At 49.2% G+C, this 25,039-nt stretch overlaps 1 protein-coding gene and 1 pseudogene across 1 annotated transcript in view; one reads left to right on the plus strand and one right to left on the minus strand.

Annotated features, from left to right (window-relative positions):
• Efhd1 (EF-hand domain family member D1) overlaps nt 1-25,039 on the plus strand; it is a 47,279-nt gene that overhangs the window by 2,567 nt on the left and 19,673 nt on the right. The window contains exon 2 of the mRNA XM_048428920.3: nt 24,567-24,714. Coding sequence (XP_048284877.1) covers nt 24,567-24,714 — 148 coding nt within the window. The remainder of the gene's footprint in view (nt 1-24,566; nt 24,715-25,039) is intronic.
• Nucleotides 5,420-23,524, minus strand: LOC125396854 (small ribosomal subunit protein eS26 pseudogene; annotated as a pseudogene).

Genomic DNA, 25,039 nt, shown 5'->3' on the forward strand with positions numbered 1-25,039 from the left:
AGCTAGGTCCTGGTCCTCGGTGATCTCCCCTCACCCCCTACAGAGGGCCTGGCTTTGTAGTCCAGGCTTCCAGCTGTTGAGGTTACCTACATACAAGTTCAGCACATTTCTTGTTTTCTAAAGCCACCCCTCCCCACACACACCTTATTTTTTTTCTTTTCTGTCCTTATTCTGGTGGCTCCTTCCAGTGGCAGACGTATGGCCACAACTGCTCTAGAAAAATCTGTGAGAAAGAGTAGTCACAGCAGCCTTTTAGTGCCCTTAAGTGTGAGTGTGTGTGTGTGTGTGTGTGTGTGTGAGAGAGAGAGAGAGAGAGAGAGAGACTTTACTATTGTTTATTATTGACTCTTAACCAGGAGTTGTGCTCAGAGTGAATTCCTTGCTCTTATTGGCTAGAACTGAGCCTTGTGCCTTCCCATCAGCTCTGCCTACCTTAGGCTCCCCATGCCTAATAGAAACAGGTTGTTGAGTTCAGACCTTCTAAATGTTCATGAGACTCAGTTGTGGAAGTCACTGTCCCCAACTGAGACCATTTTCCTATGGGTGCTTCTTCTGCGTCTTCTATATCTGAGGCAGCAGGAACTCTATCCTTTCTCCCCCACAGTCAGGTTCCCCCAGGCTGGGGATTTGCTGTCTAGACTCTCCTAATAAACTCTGGTTTTAGCTCTTATCTGACATGCTGTCCCAGGGAGACATGAAGCCCAAACCAGCAGCTGGTGAACACATTTTCTGAAGGGTTCAGCGGTGCCTGTGGTCAGATCTGCCCAGATGCCCTCCCTCCTTGCCAACTGCTTTCTTCCACCTTGAGCTGCCTCAGGGTGGCCAGCTGGCTCTTGGCCCTTTGTATATTCCATCAACTGGTGTTTGCACACACATACAGGTGTGTGTCTGTGCTCTGCCGACCTTGGCAAGGGCGGGCCCTGACTCCTTTTCCACCCTTCTGTCGAAGCCCCTGGGGCTTGGTGATTTGTAGATCTGCTCTGGCCTGGCCATGTCACCTGTCCTGTAAATTCGTTAGTGTTCCTTTTCCTCTGCCTACCATCCTGCATGACTTAATTTTATTTATTGAGAAGGGTTTTTACTATATAACCAGGCTGCCCTGGAACTTACCGCATTGCTCCTGCCTCAGCTTTCCGAGCGTTGAGATTAGAATGTGTGCCATTTGGACTCTGTAGTATTATTATTATTATTTTCTTTTCTCTGAGACAGGATTTCATATGTCTTAGGCTAGCCCTGAACTCGCCATGTAGCCTAGTTGGACTTTGTAGTCCTGCCTCTAGCTCTCAAATGCCAGGACTGCAGATTTGTACCACCCTATCCATTCACACAGTACTGGGGGTCAAACCCAGGGCTTTGTGTATGCCAGGCGAGCACTTCACCAACTAAACCACACCCCTGTCCTTCTACACGACTTTTTAAAGAAAATATAAAACTGCCCAGGTCCTCCTGAACACCCACGTGCCCTCTAAGCCCCACACTTTGGTCAGAGTGTGCTGTGTTGACGGTTAGCTCTGGGTCAGACAAGGAACCCTGCAGAAGGCCTGGGGCTTCTGCAACCCAGACTCCTAGAGACCAGTGCATTCGAATCAACTCTGTTTTCCTGACCCTGAGAGCCTGGTGGTCTGGGGCAAGTTCAGGTTCCCCTTACCACCCCTCTCTGCCCCCAAACATTGTACTAAACAAGCAGGCAAACACAGAGCCTATCAGCCTGTCTTCTATTGGACGGCTTTCTACCTCTCCCTCCTGGCTGACCAACCACTCTGGGAGGTCGCAAGGAGCATGACTACAAAGCAGGATTTCTGAGGTTCAAACCTGGCCTTATCTCTGCTCCCCAGGAGAGTTCCTCTGGGCAGCCAGCTTGAGTGCTCTTTGCTTTGGGGGTCCCCTTCTGCCAGCTGGGGCTGTCCTGTGGTGTGTGGGGAGCAGTTCACTGATGCTTTTTGGAAACACTTCCTGGGTCGGTTTCAGCCACTGACTTTCTATTATTATTATTATTATTATTATTATTATTATTATTATTATTATTTTGGCTTTTGGTAGTGTCTCACTCTGTATCCCAGACTAGCCTTGAACTGAAAGCAACCCTCCTGCCTCAGGATAAGTGCTGGGATTATGGAAAGGAGCTAACACATCTGGCTTTACTCAGAGTTTTAGATGATTACATGGCTGTCATTTCGTCCCCATGGACCTTTGCACTGCTCTTCTTGTTTAACGAGACCATGCTTCCCCAAGTCGAAGGTGACTGATCCTAAGGGGCTTTTGCTTGGTGGTTTGTCCTTCCTCTTCTCGTCATTAGTGGCAGGGTCTCACTGTAAGTGGACCACAGGTCCGCAGCACCACACCCAGAGGCAGCCTGCTCTTTGAGCTGTGTTGTGGTGGTCTGGTCCTTCTGGGGTCAGTAGGCAGATCTCTGGCTCAGTATCCCGCTTCCCTGAGGCTTCCAGAACTCAGTTCCATATCCTGGGTGGCTGAAGACAGGTATACTTTGTTCTTCATAGCTCTGGAAGCCGAAAGTCTGCAATGCAGGTGGGTGTTGGCCGTACCCTGCTTGCTCTGCCAGCTCCAGGCAGGCAGAATCTTTCTGCCCCCTATCTCTGTGTGTCTTTCTCTGTTCCTGTCATTTGTGCTTTCTCTCTCTCTCTCTCTCTCTCTCTCTCTCTCTCTCTCTCTCTCTCTCTCTGTGTGTGTGTGTGTGTGTGTGTGTGGTCTGTCTGTCCGTCTGTCTTCACATGGCTTTCTCATGAAGCTTCCAGTCACTGGATTCAGGGTTCCCTAATTCAGTATAACCTCGCCTTAATTGAATTTATTACTTCTGCAAAGACCCTATTTCCAGTCAAGACCACACTGTAAGGTTCTAGATGAACATGATGTGGTGGAAAGAGGGTTCAATTAACAAAGGAAAGTGAGTGAGACCAGCCATGCAGTCCTCAGAACGCTGTGGACCCGAGATTCAGGAAGGTGGGAATCAGTATGACGCCCCTGTAGCCCCAGCCCCCTCCCCGTGGACCAGCCCCCTCCCCGTGAACCAGCCTTCTCCCCGTGGACCAGCCTCCTCAGAACCTTCCTCTTGTAGGAAAGTGACCCAATGGAGCCCAGCCGCATCTGTGCTGAGAGCACTCTGGCTTCAGTCGGGCTTGCCAGAATTTCACTTTTCAGTAGTTTCTAGATGCTCGTTCTGATGTCGCCCTCTCTCCCTGGGCCCCTCGCAGGGTGTAACCTGATTAGACCAACGCACACAAAGCACACCCAGTCATTGTCAGCAGGCAAGGCTGGAGAGATTCACCCAGACACAGGAAAAATATCCTTTAGTCTTTTATATTTGATTTTCCTGTTTTAAATGGCTTGGCGTAGGGGTTCCTTCTATTTTTCAAAGCTTTCGAAGCCGGGAGAGAGGGAGGGGTTCCCAGCCTGGGAGCTTGCTGGGTTCTTGGAGTAGGGTGTCAAGTGTCCTGAGTTCTAAATGGAGTGCTGGAGAAGAAAGACAACTTTCTAATGAGTGTGGGAAGCCAGAGGCGTCGACAGCCTGGCCAGAGCTATTGCCTCTCTGTTTCCAAGCGTGTAAGTGTGTCACTGGATAGCTGGAGCCGGAATAGTGGCCTGGTTTTAAAGGAAGGGTGAGAAGGGCCCAGAAGAAACTGACCCTATAGTGTGTGTACATGGCTGAAATGCGATCGCAGTTGGCTGTCCCGTCGAGGTCAGACAGGAAGAGGCCCCCGGCGAAGGGAGGGAATGGGGACAGCCACTCGCAGGCAGGACCCAAGCACAGCAGCAGCTCCCGTGCAGCTGTGGTGCCTCTTCAGCACAGGGGTGAGAGCTCGTGTTCCAACTCCCCAAAGAGAGGGCGGGAAGGGGAATGCTAGCCGATAGGAACGCTGCTGGTTTATTAAGAATCTGAAATGCTGATGTCTTGATGCCCTGCCAAGGCCATGTTCCCCATTGCCAAGACACCACTGACGACTGAAAGTGTGAGCTTCCCTTCCCCTCTCCACGTTTCTCCCTCCTTAGTCTGCCTAGGAGGGGGAAGAAAGGAGGGTGGAGTGCGGGGGATTGGATTTTCTTTCTCTCTTAGTTTTGGTTCTGGGGCTAGATCTCATGGCATGTGCGTGTCGAGCTTACCCTCTGTCTATGCGGCCATACTCTCAACTCTTCTAGGCCGGCTGAGAATTTTTCATACAAGTGAAGTGTATCCTCTTACGGCAGGTGGAGGGAGGTGCCCACATGTAGGCATCTTAAGCTTCAGTGTGAATTGGTCCTTGCCATAGGGCAGATGGGAGCCAAGGCATGGGTCATTGGTAGAATGCTCACTGTCAGCATGCTTGAGGCTCTGGGTCACATCCTCAGTGCAAGCACACATACACACACACACACACACACACACACACACACACACACACGATAGGAAGAGTAGAATGGAGAAAAACAAATGGAAGCTAAGGGCTTTTCTGACCCCTGGACTGTAGCCCTCGCCAGAAGTGACTCCCCTTGGATTTGAAGTGTTCTCTCCTGCACTGGGTTTGTATAGTTAACCATCTTGACTTGAAGGAGAGGCAAGAGAACCCAGGACTGGCCCGAATTCCTGGTAAAGTGGCTCTGGACTGGTCCTCTGAGGGTCTTGGTCCCTAGCAGAAAGATGCATGAATGTTCCTCTCCTCCCAGTCCCTTACTTCCCACCTCACTCTCTCCTCTGCATCTCATAGTATGGGAAGTTGAAGGATGCTACCTTAAAGCAGAGTAATGAAAATGGTTTTTAAACCTAAAAGATTTCTGCGATAGGGAAAAAATAGCTGGACACAGTCACTGCTGTGCCCCTTATGCAGCCCCTTGTCATCTCAAAAGCTAGTGCTGAACCCTGGGTCCATCCAGGCCAGTGATCACCCAGGCAAAGGCAATATTATAATGGGTTTTGCCAAGCTGGAGCTAGCTACCCTAGCTACCCTTTCCTATGGCCTGCAATGGGGGTTCTGTTAGTGAGGAAAGAGACGTGGCCCCAACTGTGTATCTCTGGGTCTCTTTTGTGAGATAATGCACCATGATTCTTGTATGCCTACCTGTTTTTTTATGTGTGTGTTTCTTTCTTTTTTTAAAAATTAATTTATTTTTATTTCATGTGCATGTGTGTATTGCCTGCATGTATGTCTATACGAAGATATCAGATCCCCTGAAACTGGAGTCACAGGCAGCAATGAGCTGCCATGCGGGTGCTGGGAATTGAACCCGGATCCTCTGGAAGAGCAGCCAGTGCTTTAACCACTAAGCCAACTCTCCAGCCCCGTGTGTGTGTGTGTGTGTGTGTGTGTGCCCCGTGTGTGTGTGTGTGTGTGTTTCTGTTTATTTATTTATTTTGTTTTTTTTTTTAAGTATAAGTCCCATTTTATTTTTTCAAGATGTTTTCTTCTTCTGTCCTTATGAAGCCACCTCTTTACATGGACTTTGGTGGAGGTTGTGGTGCAGGACCAGCAGGTCTAAATCGTGGTGGGGGTGTTCGGTCCTTCCAAGCTTCACGAGATCGTTTCCTGACCACCTTGCTATGGATAACACAGCTCACACAGTAATGCAGCTTGACCTAGAGTTTAGGGAGCACATAAGCATCGAAGACACTTGCTTCGGACATGTCCCTGACGGCAGCGGCCTCTACAAAGTTCCGGATGACGAACCTCTTAATGGCCTTGTCCTTGGGCACGCAGTGGGTGCAGTTAGTGCAGCGAATTGGTTGCTCATGACCATGGCCCTTTTTGGCCCGACCATTGTTTCTCCTGTTTCTCCTTTTTTTTTTTTTTTTTTGGAGCCAAGTCCCGAAAGAGCTTATTTTGGCTTTTTGAGAGAGGTTTTCTCTGTGTAGCCCTTGCTGTCCTGGAACTCACTCTGTAGACCAGGCTGGCCTCGAACTCACAGAGATCCTCCTGCCTCTGCCTCCTGGGTGCTGGGATTAGAGACCACCACTGCCTGGCCCCTACCTGTGGGGTTTTGGATGGCAGGCCTGGAGGCCAACAGTGAGGCATGGAGAATCCCATCATGGAGGAGGGGTGCTTCTTAGAGTCCCTTCTCCTGGGACACTCATCTCTGTCTCTGCAATCCACATCTGTCCCCATGGTTTTCTTCTTGCCTATGGGTCTCCATAGACCTATCTATGGTTAGAGTACGGGCTACTGTGTGGGGCTGTGTGGGATGCTATGTCCGCTGTCTTCCCAACCTTCTCTCGGGTAGCCCTCCACTGCACCCCTCTGAGTCTGAAGGGCCCAGCTGGACGTGCTCGTCCTCTCCTGCCTGCCTTCTGTTCTTGAGAACGGCTTACCATTGCTCCCCTCCTTCCTTCCCCCCTCCCCCCCAGCCTCCTTTGTGTTCTCTACCAAGTGTGTCTTGGGGGTCATTCCTCTGACTTCCTCCCCTCTGAAAATCAGGCGTGTGTGGCATCAACTTGGCATTCATGGGCCTTGTCCCTTTAGTAGTGGCCTGTAGTTTTGTTGCTAAGGTCTCTAACCCTTGACTTAGAGGCTTTTTTGTAGGCAGTTTTTTTTTTGTTGTTGTTGTTGTTTTTTGTTTTGTTCTGTTTTTTTATTTTTGGATTTTCAAGACAGGGTTTCTCTGTAGTTTTTGGTGCCTGTCCTGGTAGCTCTTGTAGACCAGGCTGGCCTCGAACTCACAGAGATCCGCCTCCCTCTGCCTCCCAAGTGCTGGGATTAAAGGCGGGCACCACCACCGCCTGGCCCAGAGCTGTGTGCGTGGTAGGCATGTGTTTTACCGCTTGAGCTACACTCAGCCCTAGGCTATTTGATTTATTCTTTAATCAGAGCATCATTGTTGTATGTGCGATGCACATGTGTAGAGATCGGAAGACAACTCTGCGGAGTCTGTTTTCTCCTTTCACTTTTATGTGGGTCCCGGGGATCGAATTCAGGTCTTCAGTTCAGTTCTCTGGGCTCGCACAGCAAGTACTCCACCTGCTAAGGCTCCCCTCTTGGCTCCCTTGTTTGTTTGTTTCAGCCTGGCATCCCTTGCTTCTGAATGAAGGCTGGTGTTTTGGTTCAGACCTGGTTTGCTGGTGATCACAGCCGACCTCCTTCTTAGGCTAAGCAGGGCCTTGGGGACAGGGTGGGGATTGGGTGGAGACCCAATGGGGTGGCAGAGGGCTTCTCATTGCTGTGCTAGGGTCTGATTCCAGCCTAGTGACCCTCGTCGCGGGTGGGTGTGGTGGCTGTCTAGTCCCCCTCTCCAAGGCCAGCGGTAGGTCACAGACCCACCCTCGGCCTACTGCCAGCTTGGACTAGGATTGCAGGAAGCAGAGGAATAATGTTTAGGACTTACAGGCCGTTGTGTGCTGGTCCTTCCACCCCTTCCTGGTGGTAAAACACCCAGAGAACCTCCCCAAACCCCCCTCTAGTCTCTCCCTTCCCTCCTCCCTGCCGCAGTGCTTACTGAATACCCATTGTGCTTTGGGAGAGCTCTTGCCAAAAATAGCTCACTGCTGACAGCCCTAGTTCTTTGGCCATGGGGACCTGCTGAGTTCAGTCATGGCCTTGGGGAAGCTGGCCCTGGATCCTGCCCAGTTTGGTCTTGGCAGTGACTTTCTCTGCCCCTCCCTAAGTGCTTCAGACGCCCCTGCGCAGGGTAGCCAGTGAAACTGAGCAGTGCCCCCCGCAGCGGTGTTCTGTGGAGTCACACAGAGTGCCTACTGGATGCAGGCTCAGTTTTAGCCACGCACACACGAGACCTCCATCCTGCCTTTCTGTGCTCTGCATTGGGAGCCAGCAGCACGCTGATGGTACAGCAAGGCAGTGGAGTCACAGAGCAGCCGGACGACTGGCCCCCGTAAGTGGTGGACCTGGAGTCTGAACCCAGACGGCTTGCGCTCTGCTCTCCTGTGTCAAGAGTCTTCTCCATTAATGTCCCTTCTACTCCAAGCCCCAGGCTCTAAGTCGCAGCCACCCTTGACACGGATCACTGCACTTCTTGCCTCTGCAGCCTGCCTGAACTCCAGGTCCCACGACTCCCTCCCCCGCCCCATGTCACACTGGGCCTTGTCCATCTATCATATACGTTGTAGCCATAGGGACCTTGCCTGAGCCCAGATCTCATTACTCACCCCTTTTTCAGAAACCCTTGTGGATTAGAGGCAGCATAGAACATTCCCTGAAAAAAAGCCATAGACTCCTCGTTGCTGCCCCTTAAGGCCCACCCCTCCCTTCTCTCACTGGTCCTTCCAGCCTGTCTCACTGGTCTCTGCCACGCCCTCCAGTCACTTTCCAGCAGGTGATGCTTAGGTTTCTCAGTTACTGTCTCTTGTGTGGTCCCCTCCGCCCCCTGGGAAATCAGCCGTGTGTGTGTGTGTGTGTGTGTGTGTGTGTGTGTGTGTGTGTGTGTGTGTGTTTTGACACAGGATTTCTCTCTGTAGCCCTGGCTGTCCTAGAACTCACTCTGAAGACCATGCTGGCCTCGAACTCAGCCTCCTGCCTCTGACTCCCCAGAGCTGGGATGAAAGGTGTACGCCACCACACTCTGCCCAGAGCCAGATATTTTAAAAGAAAAAAAAATAAAGGCAGGATTTCATTCCTTTCAGGCTGGCTTCAGACTTGGCAGGTAGCCAAGGGTGACTTTGGATTTCTGATGCTCCTGTCTCTACCTCCAAGTGGAGGCGTTGGGCTATTATAGATGTATGCCACCATGCCTTCAGTCCCTAGGGCCACAGGGATGATGGCAAGCTAACTAAGCACTCTACCAACTCAACTGCGTCTCTAGAAAAGGATTCTTTACAGTTGAGGGTGACCAACATTTCTCTGTGGTCTTCCTGACCATCTCGGGGGCATGGACCTCCTACGGCGATTCTGGGCTCAGTCAAGCTGCAGTTGCGTGAAGGCCCTGTACACTGCCAGGCAGTGACTCAGGCCTGTGTGCAACTCCCTGGAGCAGAGCCACTGACCTTCTCGGGCACAAGCCTGTAAGTGAGATGTGGAAAAAGGTAAATGACCACTTCTCAGGTTGTGCCCAAGATCGCGTGACCACTGAGTGTACAGTTGGGGCCTTAATTAGGTCACTGGTTCTAGCTGGGTGCTCTAGACACTGAAGGCTGCTGGGTTTAAGGTGGTGCCAGCCTAGAAGAAGGCACAGGAAGGAGTCTGGTTGGTGGGGAGGAGCAGGGGCAGAGATGGATAGCTGAGGACGGAAGGGTGACAGCCTGTGTGTACTCTCTGCATATTGGAGTCATAAGTCAGTCCTCACCTTACACTAAAGCTGGGACGTGGCCTTTGGCTGTCTCCAAGCCCCCGCCCCAAGCTGGCTGCAGGACTAGCCTTCTCTTAGTGCCTCCCCCAGATCCTTTACTTCCTGACCTGGGAATCAGCAGGGGTGGGTGCTGCCTGACCAACCACCCACCAGCAGGACTGGTTCCAGGGGCACCTCTATCCTGAAGCCCAGCCCAGCCCCTCAGAACTTTTCAAGGCTGCAGCATGGCATGCTCCTTTGGCCATCTTGGTTGGAAGACCCCCTCCAGGTGTGGTAGACAGGCCTGTAAGCCCAGATCTTCTGAGGTGGAAGAAACTCTCAAGTTCAAAGTCCACTTGAGCTGCAAATTGAGGTCAAGACCAGCTCGAGATGTAGCTCAGTGATGGAGTATTGTTTAGCGTGAGAGACCCTGAGCTCAACCACTGGTCACCAACCAAAAGAGAAAAATAATCCCGGGACTTCCCCGTCCCCCCTCTCTCACACACACTGTCTTCGCCTGCTCCAAACTGGCATCCCACAGGCCACCAGAGCCTCTGCCTTCTCCATCTGCTCATTTCCCTCTCCTTTCTGAATGAACCACCTCCAAATTTTCTCACTCTGTTCCCTGTCCCAAATCACAGGCCAGCCTGCCTGTGCCAACTCAGACCCAGCAAAACCCAGACCCCTTTTGCAAAGCACCGTGGGATCATGAAGTGATAGTTGATCCTTAACCAGCTGAGTTCTTTTCTGTGTGCTGGTTGCAGCCGAGAACTTATTTGCCTGCAATCTTTTTTAAAGATTTTTGTTATTTTTAATTATCTGTGTGGGGTTTTTTTTTTTGGGGGGGGGTGGGAGCACAAGTACCCTCAGAGACCAGAAGAGAGAGGGCATTTGGGGCTGGAGTTGATGAGACATTTGATCCTGAAATGTCCCGAAATTTGAGTCCTGAAAACCAAAACTCAGGTCCTTTGGAAAAGAAGGAAGAGCCCTTAACTGCTGAGTCTTGCTTCCAGCCCCTCTCCTGGAAATGTTGGCAGCATCGGGAGAAAAGTAGGGTTTGGATGACCAGAGAAACAAGCCTGTGAAGTACCTGGGCTTTGGTCTGGTGATTCCAGGAGCCTGTGCCTTCCTCTGGAGGAGCCCATTGAGGCTGAATTGTCCCCAGTCACATTTGCATTGTTGGCATCCCAGGGCGGTTCCCTAGGCACCTCCTAGGTGCATGTGTGAGAGACAGTTCAAGTGATGAACTTGTTTGGTCATTTTCATGCCCCTTAGGGTGGCCTTGGAGGCCGCCAAATCTTGTTTCCACATAATATACCTGGCATCAGTGGGAGAATTCACACATAGGCTCCCCAGACTTTGTTAACTTCTTTCTCTTGAGCTGGTTCCACTCCCTGTTAACAGCTTTCTTTGGCAGGTATCCCATGGCTCTGGCATCTCCGACATCTTGGGGTCTTCAAAGTAGTCCAGGCTACAGCTTCACAACTTTATGCAAGGGCCTTTCCAGTCCTCCATTCAGAACACCACTGATACATGCCTGGCCTCAGTGCCTTGCCCTAGAGGAAGATTCTATAACCCCTTTCTTCTACTCTTGACTCAGAACCAGAACCATATGGCCGAAGCTGACAAGTTCTGCTGTTTACTGGGGCTGGAACATGGTTCCTTCATTCAATTACATGTTCATCAACTTTCTGTCTCTCGCTGTCTAAGCTTGCTTGTCCTGAGACTTGCTCTGTACACCAAGATTGCCTCAAACTCAGATCACCAGCCTCTGTCTTCCCAGTGCTGGGACTGAGGGTATGCTCCACCACACCTGGCTCTAAGCTTTTCTTCAGCCCCCCCCCCCAAGTTGGAAACAGCTGTGTGGGATCTTGCCCTGAGGTCACTACTCCCCTTATTCCATTTCTTAATCTGTTTATATCCTTGAACAGAAGATTTAGCTCCATTCCACTTTCTGGTGCCCTTTTCCTCCTCAGATATGTTTCCCTACTTAGCTTGCTCCTTTTCATTATATATCTTCATTAGAGTTTACCATTAATATCCACACAACAGAGTCTATACTAGACTACCTTGAAATTTCTTCTGCCAATGAAATTAATCCAAAATTCTTTACTTTAGCCTCAGGCAGACTCTTAGGACAAAGGCAAAAGGCAGCTACTTCACCAAATATCACCAGAACAATCTCTAGGCAACATACTAAAATTCTCTTCTGAAACCTCTTGAGTGAGCGCCCCCATAGTTCAAATAACTCTTAGCAGCACTGTCTTCCTTGCTTCTACTAGTATGGCCCATTAAGCCATGCTTAAAGCATTATAACACTTTCCAAACCCAAAGCACCAAAGTCCAAATTCCTCCAAACAAAAACATGGTCAGACCTGTAACAGCAATACCCCAGTCCCTGGTACCAACTTCTGTCTTAGCTAGGGTTTCTTATTGCTGTGAAAAGACACCATGACCATGGCACCTCTTATAAAGAAAACATTCAATTGGGGTGGCTTGCTTACAATTCCAGAGGTTCAGTCCATTATTATGATGGAGAGCATGGCGGCATGCAGGCTGATGTGGTGCTGGAGCTGAGACTGGTACATCTTGGCCAGAAGGCTGGAGGAAGTCAACTGACTGTCACCCTGAGGGAAGCTTGAGCAAAAGAGACCTCAAAGCCGGCCCCCACAGTGACATACTTCCTCCAACAAGGCCACAGCTCCTAATAGTACCAGCCTCGTTGGGGGCCATTTTCTTTCAAACCACCACAGCTGGTGTTCTACAGCCTTCAAAAGAAAAAAAATGTTCATCTTTTCCCAGAAAAGGAAGAGAATTTTCCATAAGTTCCCTAGGCACTGACTGTGTAAGAGCAGGTTAAGTAGGAGTTCAAACTTGCCTTGTTCTACTCCACATGCTGATCAACCTCCCCAGCTGTTCCATCCTTGGCTAAGGCTGCCATATACTCACCAGTTGGGTGGTGCCCTCCAAAAATCTATCCTGCGTTGGTACCCAGAGGAGAGGTTTTCCCGAGACAGATGCCTGATGTTGGCTCTAACTTCAACCTCACTCTGCTCCTGCTACCCTGATGAAGTCAGCGCTTCCAGAATGCCTCGTGTGAGTTGTCCTGCCTCTCCCTCTCCAGATTCTTCTGGCACCCCAAAACCATTTAGCAGCAGAAGTCCCCTTGCCGGGCTCTGCACGTTTGCCCCTCGTTGCCTCCTGTGCAGCAGGTGACTCTGCACTGCCTCCTCACAGTGCAGCACTTCCATTGTGTCTGCATCCCTTCTGGGACTGTCTTTGTGCTTCCTCCTGCCTGACAGAGGCCCCAGCACACGGGAGCCTAGCGAAGAGGGAGTGAACGAACGAACGGGAGCTCAAAGAAAGCCAAGAGCTGTGGAACAGAAGTGGCATGAGCAGGCTAGACACCAGAGGTGTTGAGTTAACTCTGTCATTGCGTTCGCCTGCCGAGAGCCAGGGCCGTCCAGAGCCGGAGTGAGCACTCTGACTTTGGGAGCGGTGATAGCACACTGAAGATCTGGTTTCCCAGCCTGCTGCAGTCGGGAAGATGGGAAGGACAGGTGCTACCATAGCTAGGGAGGACTTCAGGGAACTGGGTAGAGGGACTCCAGGACTGTGACCTCAGGAAATCCCTGAGGCTAATCTAGACAGGTACAGTTGGGGCCATCAGATTGGGCCTCTGAGTGGCCACCTGCTGGGGGCGGAATCTTAAGTGCCCTTCCCTGACTCAAAAGTGCCTGGGGTCCCACAGGAGCTGCTGACATGCTGACTCTAATCCAGCTGGATTGGGGCGAACCATGATTCTGACAATCCCACAATGTCCTTGCTCTGTGCTCCCAGCTCTGGTCCTTTGAAAAGATCTACATTTCCAACAAGGCCTTGCTATGTGAGCTTGCAGGTGTACAAGCCTGGGAGCTACATGCACCCGACGATAGCTATGAGTGTGCCCCAACCCAAAATCATAAAACTACTTAAAACAGATTTTTTAAATTTTTTTTTAATTTTTTTGAGGGAGGCAATTATTTTTGTAGCTCAATTGTGAGCTTCTCAAGCATAACTTTGTAGATGCCATTGTGTTACGGTGTCAAAGGATTGTCTTGGCTGAGGCACAGGCCCCACCTGTCTCCAGGCACCACCATCTTCCTGAGAAAGCCCTGAGGGGTCCCTGGAGAGTTTCTGATGGCAGAGCCTCTGCACAAAGGTTACCCGATTTCTTTCTTCATTAATGGCAGGATTATTCTGGTGAGGTGAAAGCCAAGAAAGCCCAGGGGCTCTGTTTGAAGCAAACAAAAGGAATGAGCAATTCATGGGGGCAGGGGGACAGGGCAGGCGTCCAAAATTGATTGTTCTTGTCCCCTTACTGCTATTTTTTTAAAAGCTAGGCCAGGTTGAGTGGGGGCTACCATGGCCAGGGACTTTACCTGCCTCTCCTCACATAGCCTTCATTGTTGCCCAACCAGGAAAGAGTGGAGAACATTTCCCAGTGGACCTGGGACCCTGACCTTGTCCCCAGTGGGCTGGCTCAGAGAGTCTCTTCTGACCCAGAACGGGGAGGCAAGTGGTGGGTTACATTTTCCTCAGATGTCAAAGATAGTGAAAACTGGGGCCAAGTTGATTCTGGGTAGATCTTTGGGGTAGAAGCCTGGAAGCCATTTACTTGTCTTGTCTGTGGACTGTGACTTGTCTGTGGGGAGCGACTCATCCATAAAAAGAGCCCCAGGCACCAGTCATAGTGCCTGCAGAGGATTAGCTCCTTTGGCAATGTCACAGAGCAGGTCAAATCTCTCCCAGGTACCCAGCAGGGTGGGGCATGTGCCCAGGTGCCCAGGTCTTCAGAGCCACCTGGGGGGCCAATGGCACTAGAATTCTCTCAATTAAATCCCATAGAACCTGAAGAGGGAAGGGGCAGAGAAAATGGGAAATATCGCATATCTCGATGAAAGCCTCTGGAAACTGTGGAAGAAGGGCTTGGGGCTGCGCTACTTTCCTCCTCCTCCTCTCCCTCTTCCTCCTCTTTCTCCTCCTCCACTTCCTCCACTCCTCCTCTCTTTAATTTTGTTAGGATTTATTTTCTTTTATATTTGAGTGTTCTGCCTGCATGCACGTGTGTGGAAGCCAGAAGAGGCATCAGATCCCCTGGAACTGGAGTTACAGTTGGTGACAGATGAGTTACCATGTGGGTGCTGGGACCTCAACCTATGTCCCCTTGGAGAGCAACCAGTGCTGCTAACCACTGAACCCCAGCCCTGATGCCTGTGCTGGGTCTTTGCTAGGTGAATCAGGTGAAAATTTTCTGAAACGCTCAGCCGGTGAGACCATTCCTCTGAATGATCATAACGATAGTGCTGTCTTGACCGGAAGTAAGTCATATGCAAGACTCATATGCTCTGAGTCTTGGGTCCCACGCTGTGGGGCCAAACTCAGAATCCACGCATTCCTAGACCTTACAGTTATAGCTCTTAGCTTTTCTGCTGCTCTTCAGATGTAAACTGCAAAAGACATAATTCTGCTAAAAGAAGTAGAATCATTCTTGGAACTGTGAGCAGGCCTTGTGCTTGTCCTAATCTCTTGCAAGTTGAGGGCTTCATAGTTTAAAAGAGGTCACCGGTGGTTCTTGCCTTCCCCGCTACCATAGAAAGCCTATAATCTGCTGCCTGAGGGTCTGGAGAGATGGCTCAGTGGTTAAGAGCACTAGCCATTCCTCCAAAGGACCCAGGTTCTATTCTTAGCAGCTCCATGATGGCCGGCCGACAACTAGCTCTAACTTCAGCTCCAGGGGAATCCAGTGCCATTTTCTGATCTCAGTCACTGCATGCACTTAGTGCATAGATATGCAGTCAAAACACCAATACACATTTAAAAAAAAAAAAACCTGCTTGAGAATCCTGTTAAAACTTGGCATGAGGCTAGTGAGATGGCTCAGCTGGTAGAGGCACTTGCCGCCAAGCCTGACAACCTTAGTTCTATCCCAGAGAAAGGAGATAGCCAACTCCAGCAAACTACCCTATGACCTCTACCCATTGCCATGAATGTGATAATAAATGAATAAGTAAATTATTCATGATGGCTTAAACCTTTGCAAGGCTAAGACACTTTGAGGCTAGCCTGGGCTAAACAGAAAGACTATCTAAAAGAGAGAAAAAGAGGAAGGTGAGAGAAAAGAAGAGAGGAGGAGAGACAAAAGAGGAGGGACGGAGAGAATACACCAGCTTAATTTAGATCCACCTGGCTGTTTTTATCATGCCTTGAGCGAGGCCACTAATTGTCTCCCTTAGTGAGGTAAGGCCCTCGGTAAGCTCTTAATTAACAGCGAGGGCAGGCAGCTATTATTAAGTTGTTGCAGGATTGACCCAAGACCGAAAGGCTGACATTGAGACAACACACGCACCACAGAGCAGTTGGAGTTGCCGTCTTAAGTCCTCTTTCTCTTCTTTTGTACCACTGCTGCGTAAATCACTTCCCGCCTTGTGGGGGCAGCTGGAATGGGAAAATGAAAGCAGGCCTATGAAGTTCTGCTCTCGCCTGCCTTGCAAGTCGAAGCCCTGAAGGAAGTGACTGCTCTTGGGAAGGCTTTTGTAAAGGGTCACTTTGAAGACAGGACCACGTGTCTGATTTTAAACCCCAGCTCCACGGGGGAGCAAGATGTCACTGATGTGGTCACTTTATAGTCCTGCCAGGACTTCAGTAGATGGCACTAGGCGGATGCTTCTAGCAGGAATCAAAGGAAGCAGCCTGACTGAGCACCGGGGCGGGGCTGTGGGGATGGGAAGCTGGTTGGGGCCTCTTTTCGTTCCTGCTCTCTGGACCTCAGAGGTGTCCCTTCGCGTCTATATGTGCTTTCCAGTGTCAATCAGGTGGCCTTCCACAGAATAGAGTCAGGGTTCTCTTGCCACTCTTGGCTCTGTTTCCCACCTGGGATTACAGCTTCTGGTGGGCTTCTGCTTCCCAGAAAATGCTTTTCTTTTTCTTTTTTCTTTTTTTTTTTTTAAGATTTTTATTTATTATGTATACAGGGTTCTTTCTGCATGTATCTTGCAGTACAGAAGAGGACACCAGATGTTATTACAGATGGTTGTGAGCCACCATGTGGTTGCTGGGAATTGAACTCAGGACCCCTGAAAGAGCAGCCAGTGCTCTTTACCCCTGAGCCATCTCTCCAGCCCCCTACCCCCCAGCAAATGCTTTTCAAAGAACCTGAACTCTAATCTCAGTCCCTCTTATCCCGTTTTAGAGTTTTATTGTCATTTTGATTTTGAGACAGGGTCTCTTTGTAGTTCAGTCTGGTTCCAAACTCTTGGTGTAGCCTCAGCCTTGTGTCTCTGCACCCCCAACTGTTGGGATTGTGGGCTTGCATCCCTGTGCCCTGCCTTCTTTATTTAGAAAGAATATTGAGAGGAGGAGGCCTAGAAAGATGGCTCAGTGGTTAGAGCAATGGCTGATCTAGAGGACCCAGATTGGGTTCCCAGTACCCACAAGGAGACTAGCAACTGTCTGGAACTCATGTCCCAGGGGATTTAATACCCTCTTCTGGCCTCTGCTGTGACTAAACACAATGTGACATACATACATGCAATGCAGGCAAAAGACCCATAATTATTTTTTAAACTATTAAAAAGTAATTTGGAAGCTGAGAAGAAGGGTTGGTTAGTGGTTGGTTAGTCACACAAATGCGAGGACCTAAATTCAGAACTCCAGAACCCACATAAAGTTGGACGCAAATAGCTTGTCTGTATTCCCAAGGCTTCCTACTGTGAGCTAGGAGGCAGAGACACAGGTGAGTCCCTGGAAACTCTGTCCACAGTGATAAATGTTAGTAACTCTGCCTCAGGAAGGCAAAGACTAACCCGTCATATTGTCTTCTAACATACACATCATACATACAGACATGTACACACATGCGCATGCACGTGCAAATATAAAAGAAATCAGAATTGTGTTAACCCAAGCCAAGTGCTTAATGGGTCCGTTCTGAACTCTGTGAGCTTTCTGTTAGCTCACCTCGAAGGTGTTTCAGACCTCGGGTCTGTTAGAAGGTTTTCCAGGTCAGAATCCCAGAGGGGACTCAAGGGTTGGTTTTCTGAACCAGTCTCTTGTGTCTAGAGGGGCGCCCCTGCTCAGACTGGCCTCATTGGCAGCGCTCTCTAGTGAGCATGGGGAAGGCTCCCTCCCCTCTAGTGTGGCTGAAGACAAATCTTTGCCTTGTTTATTGACCTTTACTTATCGCCCCCATCCTTACACCTAATCCTTTCAGCTGCTGCTCCCCCTCCTCTGATGGGGCAGCATCAGAACCCTCTGTTAATGCCTGGGCTGATTGTGTCTTGATTGCTCCATCCTCCATGGCTCCAGTCTTCTTTGTAAATGCTGGAATGGGCAGTGTGAACAGAGGACATTGTTCTGCATCTCAGCATCACAGTTACTTTTGTGGGCCCTAACTAGGCCACTCCCCTACCTTTTTGGTGTAGTGTTGGGCATGGAACCTAAGGTTTGGTGCATGCAAAGCAAGTGCCTTGCCCTTGAACCACAACCCCAGTCCCAAGGCCAACCCTTGAATACAGTGTTGCCACCTTCTCCCATGGAAAATTCCCAGATGTGGAAGATTGTGAGCTTGGGATCAGCCTGTGTGATCTGGTTCCCTCTTGTAAGTTTTGGACACATAACCTCGTAGGGATGGAGTTCTGGAAAGTTCCACATTGTAGAGACCTGTTGACTTTGACCAGGACTCTTGTAACAGGGACACCCCGTTCTAGCCTGTTTGTAAGAGCTTAGCTTTGCAGGGTCAGTTCTCAGTGGTTCCCAGAAAGCTCCTCTCTGCATTTGAAGCCATCTCTTGTCACCATGGGGCTCTGAGCAGCCTCGGCAGGCAGCTTTTTGCTCCCTTGTCAGAACCCCCTGGTGCTGTCTACCACTGTCTTTGAGTAGGATTACAGTACTTCCATCTTCCTAGGGTTCTCTCATTGACCAGTATCAACCTCCCTGCATAACATCACGGGAGTAGAGAGAGTGGCTGCCTTTGTGGGGCTTTGAGACTTTGCAGCCTGCCTGGCCATTATTGAGTGTTATCCCAGCCTCCTGGACCCCGCTATTCAAAAGATATCCCAAGTCACGCTGCTGAACTCTGTCTCTCCTGTAACCCAGGCTTGAGAAGTTGACCTGGAAGTGGAGGAAGTTTCAGGACCTTACTTCTTTTTTTAATTAAAAATTTTATATGTATGGGTGTGTTGTGTGTAAGTGTGTCTGCACCTTGTGTGTATGTGTATAATGCCTTCAGAAACTAGAAGAGAGTTCCCTAGGACTGAAGTGATAGATGATTGTGGACCACCACATGGGATCTGGGAATAGAACCCCAGGCCTCTGGAAGGGTAGCATTGCTTTTAACTGCTGAGCCGTCATCTCTCCAGTCGCAGGACCCTTGCTTTTGAAAGCTGTCGTAAGATAAAAGTCAAGAGAATTTTTATGAGTTCATCTGTGCCTGCTTGCAAAAGATCATCATCCCCAACTGGGCTTATAGACAGCATTCCCACCACCTCCATGAGGTCCCAGTGATAAACCAAAGTTTATCGTGGATAGCCAATGGGTTTTTTAGGGTTACTTACAGAGCATAGGTGAGGGCTTTCTGGGCAGAAGTGTGGGTGACCCACTTGGGAGGTCTGCAGCCAGCATGGATGATGACTTCCACATGGTTGTGTAGGTGGATGGCTGTCCTCCTAGTTCTTCCCTACCTGTGTGTTATAGCCCCTCTCGATTCCCAGGCTAGCAGAATAACAATATACAACTGGATATCCCAGTGAGGTCCCGTGTCTTAGTGTTTCATTGCTGTGAAGAGACACCATGACCGCACCAACTCTTTAAAAGGAAAGCATTTCATTGGGGCTGACTTAGAGTGCAGAGGTTTAGTCCATTGTCATGATGGGAAACGTGGAGGCATGCAGGCAGACATAGTACTGGAGAGGTAGACGTGAGAGTTCTACATCTGGATCAACAGGCAGCAGGAAGAGAGAGACACTGGGTCTGGCTTGAGCATTTGAAATTCCAAAGCCCACCCACAGTGACATACTTCCTCCAGCATGGCCACACCTCCTCCAGCAAGGCTGCACCTCCTGATTTCTGTCAAGTACAGTTTCCCAATGACCAAACAGTCAAGTCTATGAGCCTATGGGGGCTATCCTTATTTACACCACCATCTCCCATAGCCCTCCCACCCCTTTTCGATGAGGGAATAGTCCCCAAGCCCAACTAGGATGATATTTTGCAAGCAGGCATAGGTCTACTCATGAACACGGTAGCAGTTTGGCTCAGAGGCTAGTCCTGTACAACAGAAACACATGAAATTGAACCTCCCCTCAACTTAAAAAATGGTGCTTGGGATCAAATCCAGGGCCTTGTACACTCTCTGTAAGCATTCTGGCTTTAAGCATTCAGTATATTTGCACCGTGATGCAGACATCACCACCATGCGACCATGTGGTCCCAGAGCTTATTTTTCTTCAACACTGACAGGTCCCTTGCCCCTCCCCCAGTCTCTGGCTACCACCTCTGTACTTCTGTCCCTGTGACTTTAGCTACTCCAGGTGCCTCATAGAAGTGGAATCCTGCAATGTGTGTCCTATACCATGTTTCACTTAGCATGAGTTAATTCACTAACTTTGAGTTTATAAAAAGTTTATAAAGCTAACATGAGCTTTAGCATGTGCCAGAATTTCCCTTCCATTCTGTTGCATGCATTCACCCCGTTTTGTGCATCCAGTCACGAGCTGATAGATACTTGGGTTTCTTTCTTTTTTCTTTTTTTGGTTTTTTGAGACAGGGTTTCTCTGTAGCTTTGGGGCCCGTCCTGGAGCTAGCTCTTGTAGACCAGGCTGGCCTTGAACTCACAGAGATCTGCCTGCCTCTGCCTCCCAAGTGTTGGGATTAAAGGCATGTGCCACCACTGCCTGGCCTTTGGGTTTCTTTTATTTAACTAGTGTAGATATTGTGCTGAGCCTTAATGTACAAGTATCTAAGATCCTACTTCTATATCCATAGAAAGTAAGATAAATAAATTAAAAAAGAGGGATGAGAATGTGTCTTAGTGGTAGGGCGCTGTTTGGTATGTGTGAGGCCCTAGGTTCAATCTGCAATGGGGGGGGGAGTGTTCTGGGATATTTGATCACACTGTGATACCCCAAGACTGTTAATAAAGTTAACTTTGAATCGGGGTGGCGTAAATGACTAGCTGACTGGAATTAACCATAGAGATATTGGAGAACTTAGGATATGATAGAGAGCCACAGGAAGGAATAGGGAAGGGCTTGGAAAGATTTGCAAGTCTTTTCAATCTGGGAAGCATGGAAAGGAAGGGTCAGCTGGTATGTTTCTCCACTGCTTGCTTGATCTATCGGATTTTTACCCCAGTATCTGACTCCCGAATTTTTACTAATAGTAGAAAAATTTAGATAAATGCTTCATCAGTGGAATTGTTGGATTGTATGGTGACTCCGTTGAACCCCCTGCTGTGTTTTATTCCTGGCCTCAAGTCAATGTCCTTTTCTTCCCTAACTGTATCTTTTGCTTTATTAATGATGTGTGTATATACACATGCATGTGCCCACATACCATGGCGCTCATGTGGCGGTCAGAAAATACCTTGGAAGAGGTGACTGTCTCCTCCACCTCTGTGTAGGTTCTGAGATGCCAGGTTCTTTACCCACTGAGCCATCTCACCAGCCCCAACTCAGATGTTTTGGGCCTAGATCCTTCCCTGACAGATATGGCCCAGCAAGATCTGAGACCACCTTCCTTAGATGCTTATGAACAGACAGTTCCCCTTATTGTCTGGGAGAGTGTACCCTTGAGTCTCCCACAAGTGTCTAATGGAGAGCCTTGCTCACCTGAGCAGTGACATCAGGGTTAGCCTTGGTTTTCTGTCGGACCAGCTTAGCATCTGTATTTCAAAAGTAAATGAGTGTACACCATCCCAGCAGTTCACTTTGGACATATTACAAGCCAACTGAGACAGAACACTTGCACCCCAGCGTTCAAAGTGGGACCAGTTTTTATTAGGACAATGTTTTTTGATGATATTTACTCTCTCCCCTGGCTCCCTCCAGATCCACCTCCACTTCCTGCCCTCCCCTTTTTAAACCCACTGTGGCGGTTTGCATAGGAACGGCCCTCATAGACTCACGTGTATAAACACTTGGCCCATAGGGAGTGACACTGTTAGGAGGTGTGGCCTTGTTGGAGCAGGCGGGTGCTGGGAACTCGATCCTCTGCAAGAATAATAACACATGCTCTTAACCACTGTGCCACATCTCCACTCCCAAAGTGGCATCATCAAAAAAGGGAAATAAACATTTATTTTCCTGGCTCTGGGAGTGTAATTTGGAGCCCCACACAGTGTAGATAAGGGCTGTACCCCTGAGTTATATTCCTAGCCCTAGATCTTTGAATTTTAAGTGAAAAAGAAGGCAAATGAGGTCTATACCGAGTCAGTTTTGGCTAATCCATGGAAATCGTTGTTTGTTTGTTTTGAGGTAGTGTCCCAAGCTGTATAGCCCAGGCTGACCTTAAATTTGCTGAGATATTTCTGCCTCAGCTTTCTGGATGTTTGGGATTCCAGGCATGGGCCACCATACCTGGGTACTTGGCATTATTAAGTGATCACCCATCGTCCTTTGATGCCTTGGGGTCCTGGACTGGCCCATCTGGAACCTGAAGGCATCCTGTTATCGCCAGACATGGGGCACCTATAATATGGATTCTCAGAGGTCATCACCAGTCGCACAGAGATCTTAACTGTCTGCTTTGTAGAGTAACTCTTTCAACAAGACTCTGCCCAGTGGGGGCTCAGAGGGCTTGAGGAAGAAATGGCCAATAAGAGAGGGTGGTGAATTCTGGCACCAGAAAAGGACACACAATGAATGCTACTGGGGAGCAGGAAGGTCACGGAGGAGAGGCCTTGTGTTGGCAATGGGTGGAACAGCATGAATCAGTCACTGTGGCTAGAATGGAGGGAGTCAGTGTGTCAGGGAGTCCTGCCTGGACCCTTCTCCAGCATGACAATGTAGGCTTTAAATGCCACTGCCCACGGTTAGATTTTTAGTTGCCCACAGGCTGCATTTCTTTGTGAAGTGTGATGGTTCTCAACAGAGGTACTTTTTCATTCTGGGGGTGGGAACAGATGGATAGTGGAAAAGACTGAATATAATTTTTTAAAAAACATGGTAATAGGTGCATAACAAAAATGACTCCTTCAAGCTGGTGTAGTTGCACACAGCTGCAGTCCAGCTCTTGGGAGGTTCAGAGTGAGCTTGAAGCTGGTCTGAGCTACAGAGCGGAGCCCTGTCTAAACAGGCAGACACACACACACACACACACACATATATATATATACATACACGCACACACACACATATATATACATACACACACATGCATACACACACACACACACACACACATATATATATATATACACACACACACACACACAGGAGCGGGGAGTGGAATGGTGGATGGTTCAGTGGCTAAGAGTGAGCACTGCTCTTACAGATGACCCAAATTTGGTTCCAAGCACGCACATCAGGTAGTTCACAACTTCCTGTAGCTCCATCTCAGGTTGAAGTGAAGCCTCTGGCTTCTCTGGGTACCTGCACTCATGGGAACATACCCACACACAGATTCACATACATACACATAGTCTAAAATAATAAAAATAGCCGGTTGTCGTGGCGCATGCCAGTAGGATTTGCTGAAGGAGGCAGAGGCAGGAGGATTACGAATTCAAGGCCAGCCTGGGTTACACATTAAAATAAAATAATAATAATAATAATAATAATAATAATAATAATAATATAATATAGCCGGGCAGTGGTAGAGCATGCTTTTAATCCCATTACTCGGGAGGCAGAGGCAGGTGGATCTCTGTGAGTTTGAGGCCAGCCTGGTCTACAAGAGCTAGTTCCAGGACAGGCTCCAAAGCTGTAGAGAAACCTTGTCTCAAAAAACCAAAACAATCGTCATCATAATAATAAACAAAGGAAATAAAATGACCATTTTAACCATTCAAGTGAACACAGTTCGGGGCACTAAGCATGTGTAGTGTTGTGCCAGTAACTTGACCCTTTCCTTTTCACCCACTCAGCCACCTCTCCAGCCCCAGAAAACACCCTTCAACTTTCTGTCTCTAGGAGTTTGCCTACCGTCCTTCTGTGACTGACTGAATTCACTTATTGTGGCGTAGCCCAGGGTCACCTGTGCTGCAGCATGCAGCAAAGTCCTCTTCCTTTTTACCTCCGAAGACCATTCCATTCCGGAACCATTCCATCCTGCGCTGTGTGGGTGAGCGCATTGTGCTTATCAGTCCATCTGACCCCAGCTCTTGCCTGTGGAGACCTCATTGATTGATTCATTCTTTTTGTTTTGCTTTTGTTTTTCAAGACAGGGTTTCTCTGTGTAGCCCTGGCTGTCTTGGAATTCACTCTGTAGACCAGGCTGGCCTCAAACTCACAGAGATCCAGCTGCCTCTACCTCCCTGAGTGCTGGGATTAAAGGTGGGTGCCACCACCTTCTGGCCTCTTATTTGTTCTTTAAAGCAAAATGTTCAGAACCTGAGCAATAAGGGGTTTCTGGGAAGTAGGAAGTAACAGGAAATATAAGAAGTACTCGTTGGGAAGGAGCCACGGAGCCCTTGGGCAGTTCCATGAGGCCGTAGGTGTTGAGAAGGGACCTGGGTAAGAAAGGCTGGGAGGAGTTGCGGAGCAGGCTTTTGAGGACGGCTAGCCCACGGAGAAGGGGTCAAGGTAAAACTATCACTTCATGAAGCTGGTCTTATTTCCAGGCAGCCGTCCTTGGGCTAGAGTGTCAGCCAGGAGAGGGGCTGTCCTCCCCGCGAGGACAGCCACCCACACAGCCTTGAGGAATCAGTCCAGGAGATAAGTGACCCGGAAGTAGAAGCCCGGAAGACAAGCAGGAGAGTGAGGGGGCTGCCAGGAATGGCTGCTGCAGAAGCACCAGGATGGGCTGTCGCTGAGTGTAGCATCTGCTGGGTTTCAGAGTGTGCCCCACTGCACGCCCAGAGTCCAACATCTGGAGGTGATAGGTCTGTGTGGGTTGACTGAAAATGAAAGAGATGAAGGAGATAAAGTACATGAGAATCAAAATGGCGAACGAGGCCCGTTTTGAGCAGGCAAAGCACCAACAGTTCTTGCTAAAAGAGGGGTGTCTTCCGATGAGGTAGCCTTGAGGGGTCACTTACGGTGAAGTGGTCTCAAGAACCGTGCAAAGCAGGCGGCAGTTGAATTACTTTTCAGTGGCTAAAGCCGAAAGAGTCACATATCTGGAAAACCAGCGTGTATTGTTTTGCCCTAACCTTGCCTCCTCTGACCGTGCAGGTATGACGCTGGAAAGGATGGCTTTATCGACCTGATGGAACTGAAGCTCATGATGGAGAAGCTGGGGGCTCCCCAGACCCACCTGGGCCTGAAGAGTATGATCAAAGAGGTGGATGAGGACTTCGATGGCAAGCTCAGCTTCCGGGAGGTACCTATGGCCGGCTGAGCCTGAACAGACCCCCAGTCCTCCACAGCCCCTGAGTGCAAATGGGTTTGCCTCTTGAGAATGCTCTTTGAAAGGATATTTAATCTTCAGCTCGGCTTTTAAATATGTCTTTTGTAAACTGTGTGGGTGGCATGTTCCTATGATCCCAGCTCTTAGGAGATAGAGGAGGATCGTGGGTTGAAGGCTAGCCTAGCTTACATAGTGAATTACATGAGATCTGTCTCAAAAAAAAAAAAAACTTTCATGGTAGCTTATGTCTAGAGTCCCAGTACATGAAGACTGAGCCAGGAGGATCGCTATGAGTTTC

This window comes from Myodes glareolus, chromosome 1 (assembly GCF_982192425.1).
Source record: "Myodes glareolus chromosome 1, mMyoGla1.1, whole genome shotgun sequence".
NCBI classification, from domain to species: Eukaryota; Metazoa; Chordata; class Mammalia; order Rodentia; family Cricetidae; genus Myodes; species Myodes glareolus.